The sequence below is a fragment of the Aythya ferina genome, assembly GCF_964211825.1.
Source record: "Aythya ferina genome assembly, chromosome: 7".
NCBI classification, from domain to species: domain Eukaryota; kingdom Metazoa; phylum Chordata; class Aves; order Anseriformes; family Anatidae; genus Aythya; species Aythya ferina.
Genome location: NC_140302.1, coordinates 12,424,721 through 12,448,850, shown reverse-complemented (window position 1 = coordinate 12,448,850; position 24,130 = coordinate 12,424,721). Strand labels below are relative to the sequence as shown.

The 24,130-nt window shown below is 39.2% G+C and overlaps 2 protein-coding genes across 6 annotated transcripts in view; one reads left to right on the top strand and one right to left on the bottom strand.

The window, feature by feature from the left end:
- The window catches only part of ANXA11 (annexin A11), a 28,658-nt gene extending 21,858 nt beyond the window's left edge, over positions 1 to 6,800 (top strand). For all 5 annotated transcript variants that reach the window (XM_084526390.1, XM_084526389.1, XM_084526392.1 and 2 more), the window contains 3 exons: positions 1,492 to 1,550; positions 3,764 to 3,886; positions 6,031 to 6,800. In XM_084526390.1, coding sequence (XP_084382516.1) covers positions 1,492 to 1,550; positions 3,764 to 3,886; positions 6,031 to 6,090 — 242 coding nt within the window. In that variant the 3' untranslated portion in view covers positions 6,091 to 6,800. The remainder of the gene's footprint in view (positions 1 to 1,491; positions 1,551 to 3,763; positions 3,887 to 6,030) is intronic.
- Positions 6,801 to 8,013: 1,213 nt separating this feature from the next.
- PLAC9 (placenta associated 9) lies at positions 8,014 to 22,185 on the bottom strand. The gene is made up of 5 exons (XM_084526398.1): positions 21,961 to 22,185; positions 21,682 to 21,856; positions 10,568 to 10,668; positions 9,700 to 9,820; positions 8,014 to 8,204 (listed from the first exon to the last, which is right to left on the bottom strand). Exons 2-5 carry the CDS (start codon positions 21,737 to 21,739, stop codon positions 8,194 to 8,196), a joined length of 291 nt encoding a protein of 96 aa, XP_084382524.1. The 5' UTR covers positions 21,740 to 21,856; positions 21,961 to 22,185; the 3' UTR covers positions 8,014 to 8,193.
- Between the last annotated feature and the right edge of the window lie 1,945 nt (positions 22,186 to 24,130).

Here is a 24,130-nt window from a genome sequence, read left to right as displayed (position 1 = left end):
TATTAATGTTAGAAAAACAGGCTTAGAGAAAAGAAACAGTGCCCCATGTTTGTAGAACATGACCTCAATAAGGAAATTGTACTGTCAGAATTTGGAAGTCCTTTGACTTCAAGGATCTTTGCAGGCACGTGACAGATCTTTCATGTGGATATAGATTCAGAATTGGGTCTGTAACTTTAAAAGAAGTCAATAGCCTTTGGAGGAAGAATTGTCTTTAATATGCACTAAATAACTATTGAATAGATTTTGATTTTATTTATATGTGAATGTATATACACACGTGTATATATATCTAGCATCATTTGTTCTGTGAACATTATTTTCAGGAAAAAGAAAGGTTTTCTAATTGAAAATATTTAATTTTGCTTTCTTTAAAGCTTTCTGGATTGTACAACTGGTAATTTGCAATAACATATTAAGACATCTTAAAGTGCCAGCTGTGTTTTAACAGTGATCAAGAAACATGCATTTCATCTGTCATTTGTTTTGAAATATATTGTACATACCATTGACAATTGTGTGTTGAACTTCTCTCTCTCTCTCACTTACACATTTTCCTACTCAGAAAAGTTCTTTTGCCTGTATAGAATGTGTGTTGCTGTGAAATAGGTATTTAGGTCTAGTGCTTTCATTCTATCTCGCTTTGATAACTTTTCGTGCTGTATCATGTAAGTTGGGTGTGATTTGTTTTCTGTGTAGTTTGCCACAGATTGTTTGCATGATTGTTTACTTGTACCCAACATAGGATCAATATATAGATTTTAATTCTCATGTGTGATGAAGGATTCTCATATTACACTGGCTAATATAACAGTAATTTGATTTGGATTTTGATCTTAAAAGATTCCTAATGAACTGTGCTAATTACATGAAAAAAATAGTCATTAGTCAATACACATGTCAAGGATTTTTCAAGAATCCTTGTGAACTTTGTGGCTAAAGAAATGTGTAACTGACTTTGAATAAAGGGTGAGGTTCCTATTGTAGATGGCTTCTTTTGTTCAGGCATTCCATCCCAACTTAGGACAGGATTTGAATTTGTTACCCCTTGCAGAGGTATGGCCTAGAATTACTTAATTTAAGAAAAAACTAAGGGCTCTTAAGTGTGTTCTCCTTTACACCTTCTGTCCATTCTCTGTGTTCCTTTCAGAAGCAGGAGTCTGGTCATTAGATGTAGAAGGTTTTTTTTGTTTGTTTGTTATTTTTTTTTGTTTGTTTGTTTGTTTTATCAAAAAATAGATGTAAAAGCTATGGCTGCTTCACACTAGATAGATGCTAATGACTGAAAAGTTTGCTTTGAACCATGAAGAGTTGCAGGTTCTCATTGTTGCAGCTAGTGTTTGGATTAAAAATCATTGCGGTGACTAACTGAAGGGGTGGAAGCTGCAAGTGTATGTTCACGTAAAATTTAAAGCATGTGACTAAGCTTGAAAAATGACCATGAGTTTTGATTGATGAGTATGTGACTTCTGTGGTTGTTTCTTTTTGCAGTTAAGTGCCTCAAGAACACACCAGCTTTTTTTGCAGAGAGGTTGAGGAATGCTATGAAGGTAGGTGTCTGTGATAAGATACATAAATCTACAGCATGTGTTTTAAAATGCTAGTACAGCTCATTGGAATATATCCTTTAGCCACCTTGGAAAGGATAATAATAATAAAAAGCAAAACCATTATGAATAAGCAGAAGATACTAATTATTTTCAGTTAGGAGAAGACTAACAAGATGCAGTCAGTATTATAGAAGGCTGAAAAAGCCTACCTTATTTGATCCTTAATTTGATCCTTATTTGATCCTTATTCGATGGGGCCGGATGGGATCCACCCAAGGGTACTGAGAGAACTGGCAGAGGAGCTGGCCAAGCCACTGTTCATCATTTATCAGCAGTCCTGGCGATCGGGGGAGGTCCCAGTTGACTGGCGGCTAGCAAATGTGACGCCCATCTACAAGAAGGGCCGGAGGGCAGACCCGGGAAACTACAGGCCTGTCAGTTTGACCTCAGTGCCAGGGAAGCTCATGGAGCAGATCCTCCTGAGAGTCATCACGCAGCACTTGCAGGGGAAGCAGGCGATCAGGCCTAGTCAGCATGGGTTTATGAAAGGCAGATCCTGCTTGACGAACCTGATCTCCTTCTATGACAAAGTGACACGCTGGGTGGATGAGGGAAAGGCTGTGGATGTGGTCTGCCTTGACTTCAGCAAGGCTTTTGACACCGTCTCCCACAGCATTCTCCTCAAGAAACTGGCTGCTCTTGGCTTGGACTGGCGCACGCTTCGTTGGTTTAGAAACTGGCTGGATAGCCGGGCCCAAAGAGTCGTGGTGAATAGAGCCAAGTCCAGTTGGAGGCCAGTCACTAGTGGCGTTCCCCAGGGCTTGGTGCTGGGGCCAGTCCTCTTTAATATCTTCATCGATGATCTGGACGAGGGCATCGAGTGCACCCTCAGTAAGTTTGCAGATGACACCAAGTTAGGTGCGTGTGTCGATCTGCTTGAGGGAAGGAAAGCTCTGCAGGAGGATCTGGATAGGCTGCACCGGTGGGCTGAGGTCAACTGCATGAAGTTCAACAAGGCCAAGTGCTGGGTCCTGCACCTGGGGCGCAATAACCCCAAGCAGAGCTACAGGCTGGGAGATGAGTGGTTGGAAAGCTGCCAGGCAGAGAAGGACCTGGGAGTGATGGTGGATAGTCAGCTGAATATGAGCCAGCAGTGTGCTCAGGTGGCCAAGAAGGCCAACGGCATCCTGGCTTGTATCAGGAACAGTGTGGCCAGCAGGGCTAGGGAGGTGATCGTCCCCCTGTACTCAGCTCTGGTGAGGCCGCACCTCGAGTACTGTGTTCAGTTTTGGGCCCCTCGCTACAAGAAGGACATCAAGGTGCTTGAGCGGGTGCAGAGAAGGGCGACGAAGCTGGTGAGGGGCCTGGAGAACAAGTCCTACGAGGAGCGGCTGAGGGAGCTGGGCTTGTTCAGCCTGGAGAAGAGGAGGCTCAGGGGCGACCTTATCGCTCTTTACAGATACCTTAAAGGAGGCTGTAGCGAGGTGGGGGTTGGTCTGTTCTCCCACATGCCTGGTGACAGGACGAGGGGGAATGGGCTTAAGTTGAGCCAGGGGAGTTTTAGGTTAGATGTTAGGAAGAACTTCTTCACTGAAAGGGTTGTGAGGCATTGGAACAGGCTGCCCAGGGAAGTGGTGGAGTCACCATCCCTGGAAGTCTTCAAAAGACGTTTAGATGTAGAGCTTAGGGATATGGTTTAGTGGGGACTGCTAGCGTTAGGTCACAGGTTGGACTCGATGATCTTGAGGTCTTTTCCAACCTAGAAATTCTGTGATTCTGTGATCCAGTTACCAAAGATGTATGTAACCATACATCAAACAAATAAATTTTTCCATTAGTAAAATGATTAAGAATATGCTTAAGACTTGCTGAAATTGCTATTTTTCAGTAGGGAGGGCTAGCTGAAATGAAAACATAGGTCATTAAACCCACCAAACGTTCCTGGCTTTGTGTCCTTTTGACCCTCCCAACCCTCGCCCCCTTTTTTTTTTTAAACTTGTGCATAAAAATGACTGTTAGTGTCCTGCCAGTAAATTTAATTTATTAAAGCATGATAGGCCAAATTCTCTTCAAGTTTATTGAAGTCAGTGGGGTTATGCTAATAATGGGTCGGCCTTTTGTGAGGTGATGATTTTTTTGGTTTTGACTAGTGCTGTATTATCTACAGTTTCACATATTATTAATGTATTATGTTGTTGTTTTGTTTGTTTCAGGGAGCGGGAACAAAAGACAGAACTCTGATTCGAATCATGGTGTCACGCAGTGAGGTTGACCTGCTGGACATACGTGCAGAATACAAGCGGATGTATGGCAAATCCCTCTACACAGATATTACTGTAAGACTTTTTTTTTTTTTTCCCTCCTGATGTGGCATCCTTTCTGGTAGTAGAACATGGATTCTTACACTCAATAGCTATTAACTCTACCAAGTGTAGCTGCGTTTGGTTTGCTGCATTTCACAGAATCATTAAGGTTGGAAAAGACCTTCAAGATCCATCTGGTCCAACCATCTCCCTACCACCAATATCACACACTAAATCATGTCCCTAAGCACCATGTCCAGCCTCTCCTTGAACACCCCCAGGGATGGTGACACCACCATTTATTAGGGGAGTGAAGTCTGAAGTGCCATGGAGCAGACAGCACTTGGTTTTGTGTGGGCCAGAGATGGGAAGGAAGCCAACAAACGGGAAAGAAGGAAAAATTAGTCCAGAGAGTTTTCAGAGACCTGGGTGTTAGTCTGGTCTCTGTCCTAATCTCCATGTATGACCTTGTAGAAACAACTTAGTCTTCCAAATAAGTAATAATGTTGCTTTACCTCATGTGTGTGCTGCAAAAGTTTAAAGCTTCTAATATGCTTTTGAGAGATTGCCTCTTATTTTCCTTGAAAGTGCAAGAGTTGGAAAATAAACATCACTAGGATTCTTTAGCAGATGATCTGCCCTATTACTGCTGTAAATGCAGCTGTAGCAAGTCAAGAGAATGCCTGACTAATGGGAAAATTTAGAGATGGAGGAGAGTGAGTGGTGCCACTTTCATTCACCATGTAGTGAAGGTGCCAAATCTGTTAAGTCCGTGTATATTTCTCCTGTTGTTGACACAGAGGAGATTCAGCTATGTCTTTGGGAGGAAACATGGAGAGATGGTGAAAGGTATCATGTGCACCGAAAAGTCTTGATTCGGCTATTTTGCCGGTAATTATGTGGTCTTTCTGGTCATGAGCCACAAAGGATCAACTAGCAGAAGCTTTTTCCAAGTCTAACTCTGTAGTGAAGATGCTCTTTTACAGTATTTATATGCCCTGAAACCACCAAGGTGTAATTAAATAACAGTGAGACACTGGTGGAAAAGCTGTATGTCTGCATTTTTTCCTCTTCTGATCTGACGTTATTAGCAATAACCAATTTTAAGTAATTGTACAGTTCAGAAATAGGAACACATTTCCACGTATTGGACTGAACTTATTCAAAACATGTTTTCAGTAAGTGTGGGGCATACATGTAAATCCTACCTTTACTCTGTAAAAGCAGAGTTAAAAACATCCTTGAAAAGTAACTTCTTAGTTCTTCTCTCTTTGTTCCTAAGTGTATAGCAGTTCCTTCACCACATGTATAAACAGTAATGTTCTATGTTTTGCAGACTGTGCTATATGTCTGTACAGGATTTATTCTGATATTTGAGACATCTCTTTGTTCCTAATAATTTTGATCTTGAAAAAAGTTTTCATGGATAGATACACTAGCTGAAACTGTTCTGTGGATTGGCAAGCCTTATCAACTAAAGGCTAGTTATTGAGCAGTTCCCAGGGAATGTTTTTTAGTCTTAAGAGCACCAGGCAAAATTCAGCTAGCAGAGCCTTTTGTGATGATGACGCTGTTCATGAAGTCTTCTTTTCAGTGCATGCTTGCAGGTACATTCATAGTGGCTTTCACTGCCTCACTGCCCACAACAATGAAAGAGATGTTCTCTGTCTTGGGAGGCGGATCTTTTGAAGTCAGAGCATCACTTTAAGTGTTTGAACATAATAAAGTGTGAACTTTCATTTGCTGCCCCTTGAAAAAGTATCTATGTTGAGTCCAAGGAAAATGGCTTTTAAAAATCTTTATTCCTATATTTATTCTTTATTCCTATATTTTCTGTACCTGTTGCTGAAGACAGCTTTTCAATAAAAGATTTCTGTTGATTTTTTCCAGAATAGGCAGTTGACCCTGTATACCAATTTCAGTTTGTTGAAGGAATACATTCTCCTGTGGACACTTTCCATTCCAGTTATTGAAAGAACAGATTTTACTGTGTATCTTCTTTTTATAAGAGTTAAAACCTGGGCTGAGATAAGAGTTTATCTCTTTTAGTTGTTAGCTTAGCATTTAAGATGCTTAGACCTCATCTTCCTCTCTTTCATCCCCTCCCAACCCCGACACCCAAAAGAAGAAAGCAGAGAACAAGCTCTCAACTTTTCTTTTTCTGGGTTTGTTTCCAGGGTGATACTTCAGGAGACTACCGGAAAATACTACTCAAGTTGTGTGGTGGAAATGACTAAATGGAACACTGAACTTTTCTTTTTCTTTTTCTTTTTTTTTTAAACTGCTTTTTTTTAGCTTTAAAGATTTTTTTTTTTTTCCACCAAGCAGATGTAGTATGAGTTGTTTCTCTTAAAACAATTACATTTTTAACTATAATATTGCATATCTCTTCTCTCCAAATAAAAAAAGGTCGGTAATAAATGAAAAAAAAAATCAGAAACAACAAAAAAGAAAAGCTTATGTACCATCTGCTCAAGATTCTTTATAGTACCCTCTGCAATCCATGAATGACAGGTTATTTTTCTGCTTATATTATTTTGCTGAAATAATGTGTTTGTTTTCTGGAGCAAAAATCACAGTTGTATGATTTAAGGTTGTTTTATTTTGTATAAACATTATGTGCCATTTTATTGCCAGTTATATATATATTGTATGCAGGGGTGGTTTTGTAATAACAGTGATATGTGGAGAGAACAGCCCTCAAGTTTTTTGTCTAAAAAAGACTGTTCTAAAGAGGTTTTGGTGAGTTCTGTTTTCTTGGCTTGATTTTTTGTTTCTGAGGAAGATGTGTTCCACATTTCATTCTCACTAAGGCAACTGTCACAAGGAAGCAGCAAAATTGACAATAAGTAAACATTCTGTAGTTAATGTTTGTAAGGTTTTGGATTGTGCCTTAAATATATGTATCTAAAAAGAGATTATAAAATTAAAGCTGTCTATCTTCTAATGTTGCAGACTATGCTTTTTGTTGTTCATGTTGATCTACATGGGAGTGAGGACTTGCTTTATTAATTTTAGTTTTTCCATAGACATTTTCTGTTTGTATCCACAGAATTATTCAGAAATTGTGTGCTGACAAAAGTTCAGGACTTGACTCACATGTTTGCTGAGCAATTTTCTGTTCAAGATATGTGTAATTTGTAGCTATTTCTTAGTATTTTTGTTGTGCATGTTGGAATCTCTTCTCTGACTCCTGGAACTCTGATTTTTTGTTCTCTGCTAGGATGAATGACATCTTCAGCTTGCCATTCTCAAAATAGAAATGTTAATAACAAAAAGTACAAGGGTGAAGAGGCATAGGGCTAGGTCAGTGAAAAGAGATTACTTATTAATCAAGAATGTGCAAACTCCTTCTCTTATTACACACACATGCCCACACACACCCCATTCTCTAAAGGTCACACAGGCCTTTTTTCCTAGAGGAAGTTCTGTTTTTGTTTGTCATGGAAAAATTCAGATCTTGTGAACGTAAGTTTGAAACAATACATAGAGTTTAAAAAAAAAAAACACATTTGTGGGGAGCAAAGATTATGTGATATGAACAGGTAAATAGGAGGGGGCTTTAAACATCCTTCTTTGAAGGAAATGAAATATATACTTTTTTTTTTTTTTCTGAAGCTCTTCAGCTCCCCTACATTTTGTTGTATTTTTTAATTTTCATGTTGATTGTCTGTGTATTGAAGATAAAATATCGGCAATTTCCTTTCTATTTTTTCCTATTCCTCCTGAGATGAGGAGGGAGATGGATGTTGGAATTAATTTGAGATTGATTGTCACCACAGCAGGCGAGGTGGAGGAGTGTAAAGCCATCAAAATAAGTTGACTGTGCATTTTAAATACAAATTCTGTATAGGATGTGCAACCATAACTCTTATTTCAATCAATGGCAGTAATGTGACTATGTCCAAAGCCAGACTACTATACGTGCTCTTTCTTGTCAGACAATCTAACTGTGTCTTGAGAGGACATTGCAGCTAAAAGTGTTTCTTCATTGATTTGTACTGATAGCAAGGGCTTACTTTTTTTGCCAGGAATATCATTTTGAATTAAGGGAAGTTTGTTAGCTGTGGTTTAGTCCAGGATTCCATCTTATCTTGTTTTCTTACTGAAAATGCTGAATTTGAAATGCAGTTTTAAAATACAAAGCTTTTGAAATGATGTCTAAAAGCAAACACCTTTTTTATTAAAAAGCACAAAAACACAGAAGGATAACGACTGCTCAGAATTGTTCATCTCTGCTCAAATTCTGGAAACACAAGAAAGCTTTTTAAATGAACAAAAGTGCAACTGTTTATAACAACCATACTGTTATATTCAGCTGTCTTCTGTCTCTGATGTGTTCAGCTGGCATCTGTATAAAGAAGATTTGATGTAATTATTCTTGGTTATAAGATCAAGATCAATCTTTCCAGGCAAACATCATTGAAAATATGATGCCCTTTACTTTACAGTGAGGAATTCTTAGTTTGATTCATCAAACCACAGAAGGAAGGTGCTACAGCTCTGCAATTCTTGGACCAGTTGGCAGTTAATGCAACTTCCATCTGAGTGGTACTTACTGTAGATGTGCTGTAAATATGTTGAAGTTGATTTAGGAATTGCATTCTAAATCCACTGTAATGCTTTACTGGGATACTTTTTTAAATAAATGATACAAAGATACTTTTTTAAAATAAATGATCACTGCAGGGGCATAACTTAATTGTTACCTATTAACTGCCCCTAACAGAGTTCTGGAAAATTCAATGAATAACTAAGTCAGTGAGGACATAGAAATTCGATCTGTACAGTCATGGTGCCCAGATCTCTACAGCCAACTGCAAGAAGAACTAAAAACCAACATAAAATTCTACTACTGTCTTCTTTCTGCCCACCTTATATCACAGAAGTACTCTGTACTGTGTGTATGTGTATGTACATAAAAGTACAGCTATATCAAAAAACTGACAAAACTGACTTCAGGAGCATCACTGCAGAATGCTCAAGTCTCTCCTCAAGAGGTTTGTTCTCCACCAGCAGTGTGTCTCACTTTGTTAAATGATTTATTGATAGTCAGGCAAGGACTGAAGAGGACTGAGTGTTATAAGATGATGGGCAGGATAGATATCCAAGTTATTTGTTGTTGTTTAATTTATGCCCAAAATGTTTATCTAGGAGCATATTTTGCATTAGTGGCAACTAGATTTAAGATACTAAAACTATAATATTTCCTCTAACTTTTTTGTTTTTTGTTGCCTTTTTAGTTGTTTCATTTATGTCACACATGAAACTAAAGAATCACAGGATGATTAAACTCAAGTCTTGTGATTCCTTAGTCCATCCTGCTGTTCTAAGGGATCCTGAACTACATACCTGTTCCTTCCTACATGCTTCTTTAACATTTCCAGTGCTGGAGAAACTACAGCCATGTAATTCCAGAGGTTCATTGGTCTTGCAAGAAAATTTGTGTGTTGTGTTTTTCTGGAATTATTTTGTTGCATTGTTTTTAGTTTTATTTGCTTTTGTAGTGGTGAAAAAAATACAGCTTTCGTCTTTGCAGCAGTGTTATTCCGGTGGGCTACTTCAATCTTCTGTAGATTAAACATCCCCATTTTATCAACCTCTCTGTGTACCTCATGTATCTAGCTCCTTGGCCGGTTGGTTTATTAATTAATTTTCTTTTCCTCTCTTTAGTGGTGGCTGTAACAGTGTCCAAAACTGGGCCCGGTATTTCAGCCGAGGCCTTAGCTATGCTGAATTGAGTCAATAAATTTCTTCACATCTGGTGTGGAAAAAGGATGAGGTATTTGGCAATAGCATGTGCAACAGCTTTGTCGACTTAAGGTTATATCCCACTAGATACTTACCATCAAAAATGTCCATAAGTGGGGTTCCTGGAGCAATGGGAATATTTGATGCGGTCTCACTGATGATATTGAGGAGTGACTTGACTTCTGATTCTAGATGCTCCACTGTTTTCATTACCTTCTAATGAAAACGAGGGAGGCAAATGGAAAAGGGGGTAGTCAGAGGGTCAAGTGGAAAGAATCTTACCAAATGTGTTAGTGCAAGAGCAAATCTACTGTCCCGTTCCACTAATAGCTAATTTCATTTATATTGTACGTTGCAGTTTTAGGTATTTCTTACGTTATACTGTCCTCTAGTGGCACAAAGTACTAGAATTTGGTTTTGCAAGACTTAAGTTGTAGCACCTCTGTCACCCATAATTTGACTTCTTAGAATGAGCTTTGTATGAATTCAGTTTTAATTCTTTCTTATTTCTCAGCCACCATCATATCCACAAAAAAAAAATCTTCGGGGAGGATGAGAGGAGCTGATGGGGTGGAAAGAAGGGGGTTAAGGCTAGAGCTGGAGGAAGTTAACATGGCCATTTGAGAACCAACAGAATGTGGATTGGCAGCTACCCAGCTGGGAATAGTTAGCACTGGACGCATATCTTGTGGATGTTTAAGACGCTGGGGAAAAACATGTAAACATTTCAGCTTTCCTATAATCCCAGTGACAGTTCATTTATTGTCCTGAGTGTCTGCAGAAATGAGCAGAAACTCCTTTGTCAAGCTTTGTCATCTGCAAAATTCACATCTTGTCTTGAATCTTGTCTTACAGAGTCAAGAAGGGTCAGTGGCTAGCAACGTGGTTCCTCTTTATTTTGTTTTGTCAAAAGGCTGAGGCAGAGGTCTAGTATAGTCCAGGAACCAACGCAATAGCTCTTACCTCTTCAATAATATCCAAGCGTTCATGGATTGTATCATGTTCGTGACACCAGCTTTCTCTTCCCAAAGTTCCAGGTAACACATCGACAGGTTCTGCATCAGCTGGAAAAACAGCCACAGTTAAATTAACCAGGACTTTTTAGTAACAGTACTTACCTTTCTGACTTGTGTAGTTGTATTTGACATGCTAAAGATTGTGTTGTTTTTTGTTTGTTTGTTTGTTTGTTTTTTAAAGAAAATGGGTTCTGTGCCAGGTAGAAATTGCCCGGTAAATACAGGTGTACCCAACTGCTGTTAATGTCTTGTGGTGATGCATACATTGTCAAAGTTGTTTGGAACAACCTGTTTTCATTTGACCTTTTATTTGTTTGTTGCCTTTGTTTCACACAACCTGTTTTTCTTTCCTGTATAGAGTAAGTTTATAGGCTCAGCTCTGTCTCTACAAGTATAAACCATAAGTGTTGGGAAGATCTCGCTTACATATCAGTTCCTCTTAGACTTTCTTCAGAAACAACTGGCATGGTAAAACTTTGATGAGCAGCTGAGTTTGTCCACTTACGTCCAGAATGGGTCCAAGCTGGTGATTCCATTGTGGCAGAAGCTTGCCTGTAACAGTCTAATGTTACAATACAAGGGGAAACAAATGTGTGTACAGCTAGTGCCATTTGCTGACCAAGTCACTCATTTACAATACTGTATACAAAATCACACATCTCTAACAGTTACCTGTGTTTATCTCTCAGTAGTCATGACTTCTTGCTCTTTGATCATCTAATTCTGCTGGCTGTATGCCATAAAAGGGCTTTAATGGAGCCAATTTCTCTTCTTAGCTTTTGTGCAACATTCAGTAACTTTTGGTTTTAATACATATGGAACAGTGACAGTATTTTAAAACCCACTAGAGCGATAGCATAATTTGCATGATGTTGTTAAGTTCTATTCTTACATGAGCCCCAAAGAGGCTGTGACAATGTGCAGGCAGCAGCAACTCATTCTGTTGTTACTTGCTTGTAATGGAGAAAAAACAGAGGAAACTGTGAGCTTGTGTTATAACAAACACTTAAAAACAGAAGAGGAGGAACTAGTACTGTCTCTGGTACTGTTGTGTGAGAGCCATGATTTGGATCTGACACAGGACTTCATCACAAGTCTGTGCCAAGAATTTTGGAGGTATGTATCACAAGATAGCAAACATGTTTGTAAGAACTGTAGCCATTGCAGTCTGATAGGATGAGAGGTGTACTGTGGGCTGGAGTCCTTGAGGACAGGGAGGAGGACAGGGGTAAAGTGTGACTTTATGTACTACGTGTGCTATTATTTAAAAATTTGTTTGGCACAGTTCTAGAAAGAATTTTTGATTGTTTATTTGTAGTAAGATTTTTTGTTGTTGTTTTTTGGTTTTTTTTTGCATGCACCAGGAGGTGGTGCTGTTAGGACAAAAACACGAAGATGTAATCTGTTTGTTTAATACTTAGAAAAGACTTGAAATATGTCATGCAATTCAAAGATAGCTGCATTGCAGCTGCCTTTTTTTTTTTTTTTTTTTTCCCCTTTTTTGTGTTTTGGGAGTGTTGTTACTTTATAACTTAGTAGTCAAGTGAACCATCCTGTTTCTAGAAAATTTTACTTACTTGCATTTTTTTGTTGTTTTTGTTTTGTTTTGTTTTTCCATCACAGTTGGAATGATATGGGAATGCTGAAATTTTAGGTCAGAGTTGTATGTTACAAAGCAATGGCCAGTCTTTCTATACAAACCCTGGCTGTTCTGGTAATAGGACAATAACAAGCTCTGTTTTACTGTCAGAGATTAATACAATTTCTGCCTTTCCAATATTCCCAGCCTTAGCTTTCAGCATCAAGCCTGATAGCCTTATGCTGAACTGCTGCCCATCGTGTCATAGGGAGGACCTTGAATCACAAGGTTGAGTGGGAAGTTTGGGTAAGGGCCAGCACTGGTTGTATTCATTTGTTTAAGGAGTTTGTGGCTGGCCGTAAGTTACATGCCAGGCTTGTTTAGTTTTTCCCTAGAAATGGAAAATACATGAGAGTCACTGTTGGCTAGCGCGAGTCAGTGTTGACCACTCTTTTTCTCTGACCATGCATCTTATATCATACTGGTCCTTGAAAGAAAAGCCAGAGCTCTGCCTTTGGAGAAGCAAAAGTCACTGTTTGTCCTGCCCAACTCTGAGCCAGAGGCTTTCTGACCTTTCCAAACTGGCACAGTGAGCATGCCTGTTGGCACTGTGCAGGGACTCCTTTTACCTTTTTCCTGACGCAGGACCTGAAATCTTATAAGCAACTTTTTGAAGCAGAGACAATATGATGATCTTACCCAAAATGTCACTTTATTCCTTGCCTTAGCTTAGCCCTTTTGTGTGAAAGAGTTTTCTGTACTACACAAACTGCAACATCATGTTGTGAGGCCTGACTTCTACTCGAAGCAGTGTACGTAGGAGGAGAGGTTCAGTACGGTGTATGACTGATATATTCAAAGCAGGACGTGCTGGGATAGGTATATAAAGCCAGTTTAAGGCTGTTGCATCTCACAGTGGGGTTCACAAAACACTGTACAGTTTTGTGTATGCATGTACACCGAGAGAACTCAGGAAAGAAGCTGCCGTGAAATGCAGGTCTTGGTGTAGTGCTTGGTACTTCACTGAGGTTCATTCCTCTCCTCTGGTGCAGAAAGAGACGGCTTTCTGGCAGTGAGGGTGCATTGCTGCTTTATACACTACAGTGGGCTTGGTGAAGGAGGAAGAAATGTCTCATCCTGGTTTGATAGGGCGTCTTAGCAGAACCCCAGAACTGATGCTGTGACTGAGAAAAACCTGACAGATGGTCTAGGCCTCAGTGTCTCAGGAAACATCTGAAAGCAGTTGTGAATGAGTGATAAGAGTTAGGAGGACATCTGTTTTGAAACCAAAGAAACCAAAATGTTTCTAGTTCCCAGATTGCATGACGTGGAGCTCTCTGGGGGCAGACCCAGAAGAAAACCTGTCAGTGAGGGCCTGCATCTCCCTGTCTGGTCAGTGACTTTCACACAGGAGCAGAGGCGCCCCGGTGCCTGTGGTTGCCCCCTCACTGCTGCACCAGAACAGGGTGCTTTGGGAGGGAGGGGGTGATTGCTGCCACTGGCTGGGCAGCCACTGCTTTGGTCAGTGTAGTTTCTAGTTTTATTCTGTTTTCAGAGCTTTGGCCTGAGGCTTTGGCTGCTAGAAACCTGATTATTACCTTGTTAACCCACAGCCTTTATCTGTGGGATGGGTGGTTCACAGGACACATCCGGTCCCTTGAAAATATGGCATGCAACTGGGTCACTATGGTCAGGCAGTTCATCCTAAGCAACAATTTTCATGCGCTCAAAGAGAATCACATGCTGCTTATGAGTGTTGCCCTTCTCTGTATTGCAACTGGTGAAAGAAAATGACACGGTCTGACTTCGGTGCTGACCACCTCTGGCAGCATCTTTACCAATATAATAATAGCAGCCATCTTGTAAAAGAAGCAAAGAATGGAAGGCTGCAGGCCATCTAAACAAAACAGTAATGGCCTGTTAGGGTACCTCCTTCTCCTTACCGTCTTGCTGCTGAAGAAACATTTTACAAACATTAGTTAGACTTCTTCCTTGCCGACGGGTCAAAGCACGTGCGCAACCCAACAACACTGTTATGGTCAATTTTAAAGCTAACAACTTTTAAAGCTAAACTTTTCATTGTATGCTGTATAAAATACATATTTAAGATGTGTGGTTATTTCAATTTCTGGAAGCCTAAGCAAGTACACATGCTTATAGAACAAACATGGCATTTCGGGCTATTTTCTCAGAGACATATTTCCATGTCCTGAATATATCTTTTGAAACTTAATGGATTACTTTGGACAGATATTTGTTGTAATATTTCAGTATTTAAGAGAGAATGTTACCTTTCAGTTAAGTCCTCATCTGGAAATTTCCACTTGATGCTTCCTGCAAGTGATATGCTTCATTCAATTCTTAAAGTCCACACTACTTAATACATAGGTGGCTATTTTACAGCCAGAGTAAGGGCTCACTCATCCAAGATAGCAAAATGACCCCTACTTTATATGACAATTACATTTTTGTTATTTATGCTACCCATCATCTACAAATTTTGACATGCTTTGTGCCTTGTGCCTTTTCTCCTCTGATTAAGTCCTCCATGCTAGGTTAATGGTGCCCATAGAAGCTGGGTAGTTCTCCTGCCCTGCACTGTCATACAGTCAGAAACCAGCAGATGAAGCAGAGAAATTGAGAATCTCTGAGTTAGATTTAAGGGTATCAGGAGATACAAGTGCTTTTGTGTCTAGAAGTTTAAGCAGGATCTCCTTACACAAGAAGTCTCCTATTGGGTGGAAGCAGGTGAAGCAGCTGTGTCATTTCCTCTTGTGTGTGTGAACTTCTACATATAATAGTTACCTACCAGGATCTGAATTCTAGATATACACATACACCTGCTCTTCCACTAAATATGAAAGTGCATATACAAAGGCTGAATAGGTTTATTATTTGTTTTATAGATCTGTCTAGGTATACAGATATGTGTCTCTTTGTCCTTGTATTGTGCAAATATATAGAAATACGCACATATTGTTGAGGTTAGTGTCAAGATTCAGAGGGTGATGTTAACTTTCCCTTTACTAATAAAAGTTGTTACAGGATAGCTTTTGTGCTCCCCTCTATCTAGTCCCAGGCCATTACCGCTACATATAAGAAAACTCTTGTCCCCATACCTGCATCACAAAGACACCTGATAAGAAAATAAATAAATAGATAAAACATTACATGGTTGAAAGCTACACCAAGACAATTCAGGCTAAGAAGTACATTTTTAAAAGCCAATGAATCTGTTTAGCAATTGAAGTGCCTTCTGCATTACTTGTACTAAGTATCCTACCTAATGATGCATTAGAGGTCAAACCAAAGTTGCAGGCTTGCTGTAGAAATTACTGGGTTGGGTTCTTTGGGCTGTTATGGAGAAGGTCAAGCTAAGTGATCGTAATGTTCCCTTTTGGTCTTAAATTCTATAAAATCCATTTTGCATCATGCTATGACCAGTGTGGTTTTGAAAGTTAACTGAGAGTTCATGTTGTGCTCAGTAGGGAGAGAGATGTAAAACAAAGTGGACCACAAGCCAAATGAAAGACAAATGAGTCTGAAACAGGAACCAGATGGCAAATAAAGAAACCTGAAATCACGTGATAGATGAAAGCAAACAAAAGAGAATATTGTTAACTGTTGAAGAAAACATACTATGGTCTGTGTTCTTGTTTTTACTACCTTAGGTTTAGCAGTATTTTTTCATTTCTGTAGCATATATCATGAAGTGGTGAGATAGTTTTTTAAGGAGAAAATGAAGGTGATAGTAATGGATTTATGTTCCAATAGTAAAAAATTCATCAACTTGAGTATATTTGGTGTATCACATTACCATTTGGTGAAGAATACAATGGACCTCTGAAGGGATCTGCTGATCCTTGCTTAAATTATTCCTTATCTAAATATAGCGTTGGACTCAACTTTAAAGTGCGTATATAAATTTAAAATGTTAGTTCAAGAAATCACACAGTTTACAAAAATGGTGAATATAACTTGTAGCTGAGTACAGAAAAAGTTCAGTTGCAAATATCTATCAGTACTTGGTGCTTTCAGACCCAAGTCCATTTTAACACAAGACTGTTAGTCATATTTAATTTGGGGGACTAATTCCAATTATGTCAACCCTTAATTAGATATGGAAGTAGTGGATTAACTTGCTGTGCCACTTAGTAGTTTCATTACTGCCAATGTGCCCAAATTCATTTTAAGTTGTATTATATATAATATAATCTGTAATAAATTTTATTGTTAGGGTGCCAAAGATTAATTGATCTGGATAGAATGTGTTGTATTGGAAATGCTGGTTGTCTTCAAGCTCTTACATGCTTGGGAGCTTATCTGTAATTGGACATAGAAGATCTTAAAGGCTGTGATAGTAAAACACTGCCTAATGCTTAGCTGTGATTTAGACACTTTTGAGCTCCTTCCTAGAGATTAAGCTACATGCTTAAAAATAAAGGGTGTCTTGTTTTTAGTGATTGCAATAAAGACTGAAAAAAAAAAAAGTAAAAAATAATTTCTTAGCTTCTTTTATTTGGTCATACGCTGCTATGCTACACTCTGGAGGCAACTGCTGGATTTTGTTTCTTTGCTTATATATATATACACAAAAATGTGTGTTTGTATGTGTATATGTACACACACCTTTATTAGGCTGTAGCTTTTATGGCAGAACCACACTGAAAATTCCATGCAGTGCAAACATGGGGAATATCTATAATAGGAGATGGAAGGTAGGCATGGAATATTGGACAGGCAATTGAAAATAGAAAGCTCTTCTGGAATGGATTATTATTATTTTTTTTAATCTTTTCAACAGTGTACGAAGTTTCAATCCCTCATTAGGGATTAAGCTGTAATCTATACATTCACTGTATACCTGTGTACTTAAACCTCTTTCTGAGTACCAAGTCTTCGGAAGAATCCAAAAATGGTATGAAATCCAAGGGATTCTTCTGATATCAAATATTCATGAGCCTCTTATAATAATGGAACATTCTGAAATAAGTCTCTTCCATGAAAATAATTATTTTTAATATTGAATTTGGAAACTGAATAGCCATATCAAAAGTCAGATTCCAAACTTGCGGGTTTATACTTTGTTTATCAAGATATAGAACATGCCACTATGAATGTTATTTCAGATCCTAGATCAGTTATGGTTAAATTTAATTCTTTTTTCCCTGAAAGAAAAGTACCAAAAAGGAAATACCATGCATAGTGGTATATATTGCATTGGTGAAGATGGTCAGGATATTAGCCTACCACTTTTCTAACCTGTCTGCCCATCAACTTACATGTGAAGTGTCATGTTGTGACTTCTTCTGGTCCTGACGTGTCTCACTTACGTGTGTGAAATACTCAAAATGAGAGGTGGGAATTGGCAGAAATCATAGCTGGTTAGGAGATGGCTGCCATGTATTTCTGTATGAAACTATTTCCTTTGGATGAAGTTCTTGCTATCATGATTCTCATTTCACACGGGATCTTCAGCTCTCACTTGCACAGCAGTGGAGATTGAGAGTATACAAAGCCAGGGATAACCGTGTTCTATCAGTGCATGCTCTTTGTTTCAGGAACAGCAAAATCAGCTATGCCTGTTTGCCAGAAGCAAAAGTACTACTTGAAAAACTACTTCTCTTCTGTGTTACTGTACTAGTGATTGTAAGAAACACTTAAGTTTTGTGTATTTTTATTTAAAGGAAGGAAGATAACAATAAAAAGTTCCCATGCTGTTTTGGAATATGTTTCCAACATGCTGATCTTTTGAACAAGCAGCCAGGGAATATCTTCTTGTGCTTGCTGCTGCAATGGAAAATGACTACAGGAAATCAGAGTGAAAAGAGAAGTGAGCCTATGTAATTTGCAGGTAGGTTACTCTTAATTCATTCTGTAGCATAGGAGAGGCTACCCCAATGTTTTGGGTTGCAAACAAACGTCTGCCTTTATTATGCATTATTTATGTATGTATATATGTCTGTTTTGGAAATTAAGATGAAGTGTTAGATGTGAATAGCTAGCAGCCACATAGGATATACCTGTGTATGGAGAAGAGTATGAGCTGTTTTAGGAAGAAGAGGAGCTGTGTTGAAGCATATGTTAAGAATGTAAGTTATGTAAAATGAGTGAGCTTAAGTCCCGTTTGAGAATGGAGTAGGTGAGATATGTGAATATTTGATGCTACCATAAATATCAAGATGACTAATTGGTATCTGGGGATAAAGAGTTCTTCAAATATACGAGGATGTGGCTTTTGGTGTGTGTGTAGTAATAGGAGCTATGATCATGGGGAGCGAGGTGTGAGGTGAGCCTGCAACTTATTAGTCAGCTCTGTGGCTGTGTAGTTCGCATATGAGTAAGTTATGGCAGCAGAAAGAAATATGATAGTACAATGAAAGACAATCCTTGTAGTTTTGTCCAAATATGTAAAATAAAAATAAAAATAAAAAAATAAATCCTAGGAATATGACCAAGGCTGTGTTCTCCTGTGGCAAACAGTTCACGTGTACTGCAACAGCTCAAGAAGTAGAATAGTGATAGATACACAAGCATACCAGATCCCAGCATTCGTGGCCAAGACCAGCAACTGACTCACCCAGAGCAGATCAGCTGGATTTATAAATACAGATGGTGCAGATGATCAGCAGGAGTCCTGTATTTCCAGACCCCTGGCTTCCTTGGAGTTTGATAATAACCTTTGATTTACACATGGAGTCCAGATAACTCAATAAATACCTTTTTAACTAAATATAACAAAACTTAGGGTTTTGCAGATAAGTAAAATCTGTATAAGGGCTCACTTCTACACTGAACCCCTATATTCAGGTGCCTCGTGTTCTCAAGAAACACATCTACATCTGGGCACACTTTGTGACAAACATTTTCTTCTTCCTTGTTGCAGCCCAGAGATGGGTGTTTACAAAGACTTATCTTTGAATTGGAGATGGTAATGGCTGTAGTTTTCCATAAGTACGGAAAATACAAGTGATGTGGGGTATAGATTAAACTATCAGTGGTTTATTAATAAATATATATATACACACATAAGTCTGATTTCAGATGGTACCTGTCATAAGTTTTACTGTGGATTTAGTTACAAAATACAGTAGTTTAATCTCTTAGAGCCAAAATACTCGCTATGAGAAAGCAAGCAGTCAATTCTGGGGAAAAAAATAGGCTGTTCTGAAGGTGTATATTCTTTTTTTCTCTGAAGTTTCTAGTCATTAGTCAACCTCGGATTGCTGTATATCTCCTTTACAACAGCCATTTTCACTCCAGAAAATGCCAGATGTTCTCAAAAGTCATACTATGTTAGCTGAATGAAGAAAAAACATTATATTTAGTTTACTTACAGTTAAAACCAAATGGATTTCTGCTGTTTAAAAACAAATCACACCACAGTGTGGAGTATTGAGCAGCAGTGCCTCCCCTGAAGCTCTCCTGTTGCTCTCCCCAATAGCATGCTCAGTACTCAGTTTGCTCATCTAAATGGAGCACGTCATGGGGCTCAGCCTGTTTACCTGATTGTCAAATAATTGTTTACCCAAGGACTCCAGGTCACCTCTCCACCATGCATAAACACATGGGAAAAGACTGTGCTGTTGGAGTGTTGCACCCTCACAACAATTTGCCCAGAGCTTGTTGTAAGAATGCAAGCATGTTTAAATGGGGCAGGCATCAAATGGTCCAGTACCTCTGGCTATGTTAAATGCTATGTTTGAGCAGCAGCAGCACCCCATAAACTAACCTACCAACAACAGCAAGGAATGAAAAGTTGCAGCCATTAACTCAGTGTGTGTGATTAATCCAAAAGGGCACCCATGCTAGCCCCTCATCTTGAGTTGTTTGAAGTCTGAGCTCTGTGAATATGAAATTGTTTCTACTAATGGCTGAATTAAAACATAAACTGTACTTTAGCCATCCTCAAAGCATTTTTAAGAGGAACTGTTGCCAAACAGAACAGGAAAAAACAATGGATGAATCATGGGGGTGGTGGGGAGCGGTCAGGGGAAGTATCTGTAATGAAATCAAAAGTCAGATTCGCCATCTCAAAGGTAGCAAAGGGAGAACAGGGATGCTGGCTGTCAGCCAGTCAGGATACTCACCTGGCTGTGACAGACACAAGTTCAAATCCTTCCTCAGTGTGACTTGAAGAAAAGTGACTTGAAGAAAATGGTCCAGGGCCAGCATGGACCATAGATTCCCACCTCCCAAGAAAATATCCCCTTTCTGCCTCTCTTTGGTAACAGCTGTTCTGAGATGGGGTTCTCTTTTCTTTTTCTTTTTTCTTTTTTTTTTTTTCCAATCTTCTCCATCTTACACAAAATACTCTGCTGGGACAGTGAAAATGATTCCTTAACTGAGTAGTTACCACCTGGCATAACACTGGGTAGTCGTCTCCGCTGCAGTTGATATTCAAATACTATTTTATTTGGCTAAGTTTTACCTAAGCTTGCTAATGATTTCAGCTTAGACCAAATGACATTCTTTGGGAATAAACAAAACCAGTTTTCTAGCAGTTTTCATGGGGTGAAAACAAGTCGGAGTGCCCTTGCTGGGACTGATAGTTCAGTTCATCACTGTTAAATGTTATAAAACCAGCTGCGTGGGAAGGAAACGGGGCAAGGAAGGGTGACTGGGGCTTTGGGAAAAAGGGACTAACAGTTTTTTGGGAAATGTTTTGACTGTAATGGAAACTCACTACCCTGCCATGAAATACAAACATTGTATGTTGTCAAGAAGTCTGAGCAGAGGGAAAATGATGAGGGGCCTCAGCTAGCAGAAAACACATAATACAAACAGGCTGCATAGCCAGGTTTGTGGTAACACAGGGACTATAAACCTTGTACTAGCTAAACAGAATAGCTTTCAGTCACACCATCAGCTGCAATGTGATTACAGGTTAGCCTAGTGCCAGACCTGCTGTTAATGAAAGTAAAATTTAGATGCCAGTTTATCAGAAGTTGTCTGTTTATACTTATTCCTAAGGTATTTGAAGGAGGTGATGTTTGTCTCAGAAATCTCAGGAATAAGTAATACAGAGCAGTAGAGAAAAAAATACAGTACTGTTAACAGCAGCTCTATAAAGAAGGGTTTGTAGAAAGGAAAATGTTTCTCTATTCACCTTGAACTTTGATCTCATTTCTGAGTGGATTAGTGTGCATGCTATTAAGGCTCCAAAGCAGTAATTGTGGAGTTGCAGGGCACTGGATGCAGCACATGAATGTGGCTGTAATTTTCTCAAAATACAGTGATAGTCTCCCATGAGTAGTGAAAAATTTCTAACAGTGCAGTATGCCTTCAGGATGGACTTGAGTAGCGCAAAACTGGAGGTTTTTTTCTGTTAAAAAACAATATTCCCACAGAATTCTGACACATACCTGTGTCACCTTTATATAAAACCCATAGTGGTGGCAATTCCGTATCTCCCCCACCCACCCCATGCAAAGGCTTTCACCATGCCACGGTTTCTGCTTGAGAAGCTTGGAATCACTCACCTAAAAGATCCCGCTCCTGCAGCACTGCAATAAACGCCAGCGCCCAGATGAAAAGCATGGTTTCAAAGCCTCCACACTCTGTCGTAGTCCTGGTGGAGAGCACGGCAGGCTCCCTCCCCGGCTCTACATAGACTCCTCTGTCCGTCCTGCCGTTCGTGCTGATGTTTAGCCAGAGCTAGGAGGAAATACATTCAGGCTGAGCCAAGATTCTTAGGCTGTGCTTTTTCTCTTCCCTCCTTCTAAAAAACACCCTTCCAGCTCCACAAAAAGTCCACTTACCCAGGCAAGCTGGCAGTGGTCCAAGCTGCCCAAAGTTTTTACCTTTATTTATTTATGCAGCCTACAACTGGAATGTACTGAAGAGCTTTGAATCCTGTAAATGCAGCAAATGGGGCTAGAGAAGAAGTGAGAGAAGAGGAAGGGGTTTTGGGTGTTTCTTTCCCTAGGGCAGGGAAAGCAGGAATACTGGAAAACACGGTATCTTTAGGGTTGTGAAAACACAGTGGTTTTTTTCATTATGTGTTCCTTTTTAAGACTGCAGAAAAACCTCTTTTGGGCAGGTAAAAGTCCTGCTGGCTGGAGTGTGGCAGCACTGTGGGAGGCAGTAACTGTTTGTGGTGCCTTGTATTCAGAAAGCATCATAGGAGCTCCTGATGAGCCCTCTGAGCTCTTCTCAGTTGGGAAGGTGTTTGAAATAGGTTAGACTTGGTAACATTATGTGCAAAAATAGCATTATGTGCAAAAAATATAATGTGATTGATTTTGAGCAGGGTCTTAATTAAATGTTAACTGTCTTGAGAGTTGACTGCTAAGTGTTAACATATGACATGAGAGGCGGTGTGTGGAGCTAGACATTTGATCCGAAGTCCACCACAAGTTCCTGGTACAGCCTTGGTCTTGTCTCCCAGTTTGCAGATCGTTAGTTTATACTTCTGAAGGAAAATTAACAATCCTTTAACCCATCTTAAAACAAACAACAACAAACATGACTAATAATTATTTTGTTTGTCAATTTTTTTGTGGTGTTTGAGTAAAAAACCACATTTCTATGAAAATTCTTATATTTTAGCAAGGAATAGTTATCACAGACCAAGTTAGGAATGAATTGCAAAGCTTGTGTACAACAAAGGGCTGAACATGCTGACGTGGTAGGCTGTGAATTCTGAAGTGAGGGGTTATCATGCTTTGCCTGTGAGAATGTCTGTTCTGAAGCTGCTGGAGAAGTGGAAGTAATCAAACAGACTGAGGAAATGCAAATGCTGTCCTGGTGATTTCTTTACAACTGTGGTGCTCACCAGCAGGAGTGAGAGCCCTGTGTAACACTTCAGAGACAGGAGATTTGGGGACAGAAGAAGAACATTTTAAAATAGTTGATTTCTGTTTTCTGAATGTTTTTGTCCATTAACTTTGCTTTTACACTAAATATATTTCTCAAGCAGAATTGTCTGTTGCAAAGGAAGCCAGTTCATGGATGCTTTTCTGCATGTTTTCTGCTCTGCTTTACACTATATAATAAAAAAGCAACAAACATACATTGAATTGGTTTTCCCCTCAGCACACTAGCAAATCTTGGAACTGTCCTTCCAGACCACTGCTGCTGAGGTCACTCGCCTCCCGTTATAGCATGTGTCCTCAAGGTTCCTCGTGAACTGGGCTCAGGCTCCTGGAACAGTTCAGGTCTTCCAAGGAACCTTATTTGCCTCTTGTTTGTCAAATAGTGTTATGTTCAACTGTACTGAAGTGCTGGTTTGATATCCGTGGAGAATTAAATAAAATAGTGAGGATTTTCTCTAATATCATACTCCAGGGATTATTTCTATAGTGAGAGAGTTCTTTCTACTGCAGGGAAATGCAGCCAGAAGGAATGCTTATGCCAAGTAAGATTTTGTATTTCAGTAGGACTACCTGTCCAAAGAATTTTGATGGTCTTGGGTAATTGCCCAAGATGATTTTTGTTAATTCATAAGCACTCAGAATGAAGCCACAGAGGAAGAGCACTTAACTAGTAACATGAGATACAAAAAAAATATATATATATCAGGGGATGTGACAGAAATCATTAAATTGCAAAGTAGATTTTTCAGTTTAAGAGAGAAGATTTGGGAACAGCAGATAGAATATGATATATACGAACCTATTTGTCTTCTGGAAAGTTAGTCAGTAACTGATTACCATCGGAGAAAGCATTCTTCAGCACATTCATCTTGGAAATGTCCATATATGAGAATATAATGAGATCATATGAATATAGGTTTGCACAAAATCCAGCTGTTGAGATGTTCCCAAGATACCAGCAGCCAAAGAAAGCATACCAGTGAACATGGATGGGAATTTTTGCCAGCAGGCAGTCTGGCGAAAGGGAGAGCAAACACAAGGATTAACTCTATTTTGGGAGTGTGTGTGGTTTTTCTTTTTTCTTTTTCTTTTTTTTTTTTTTACAGCTTGGCAA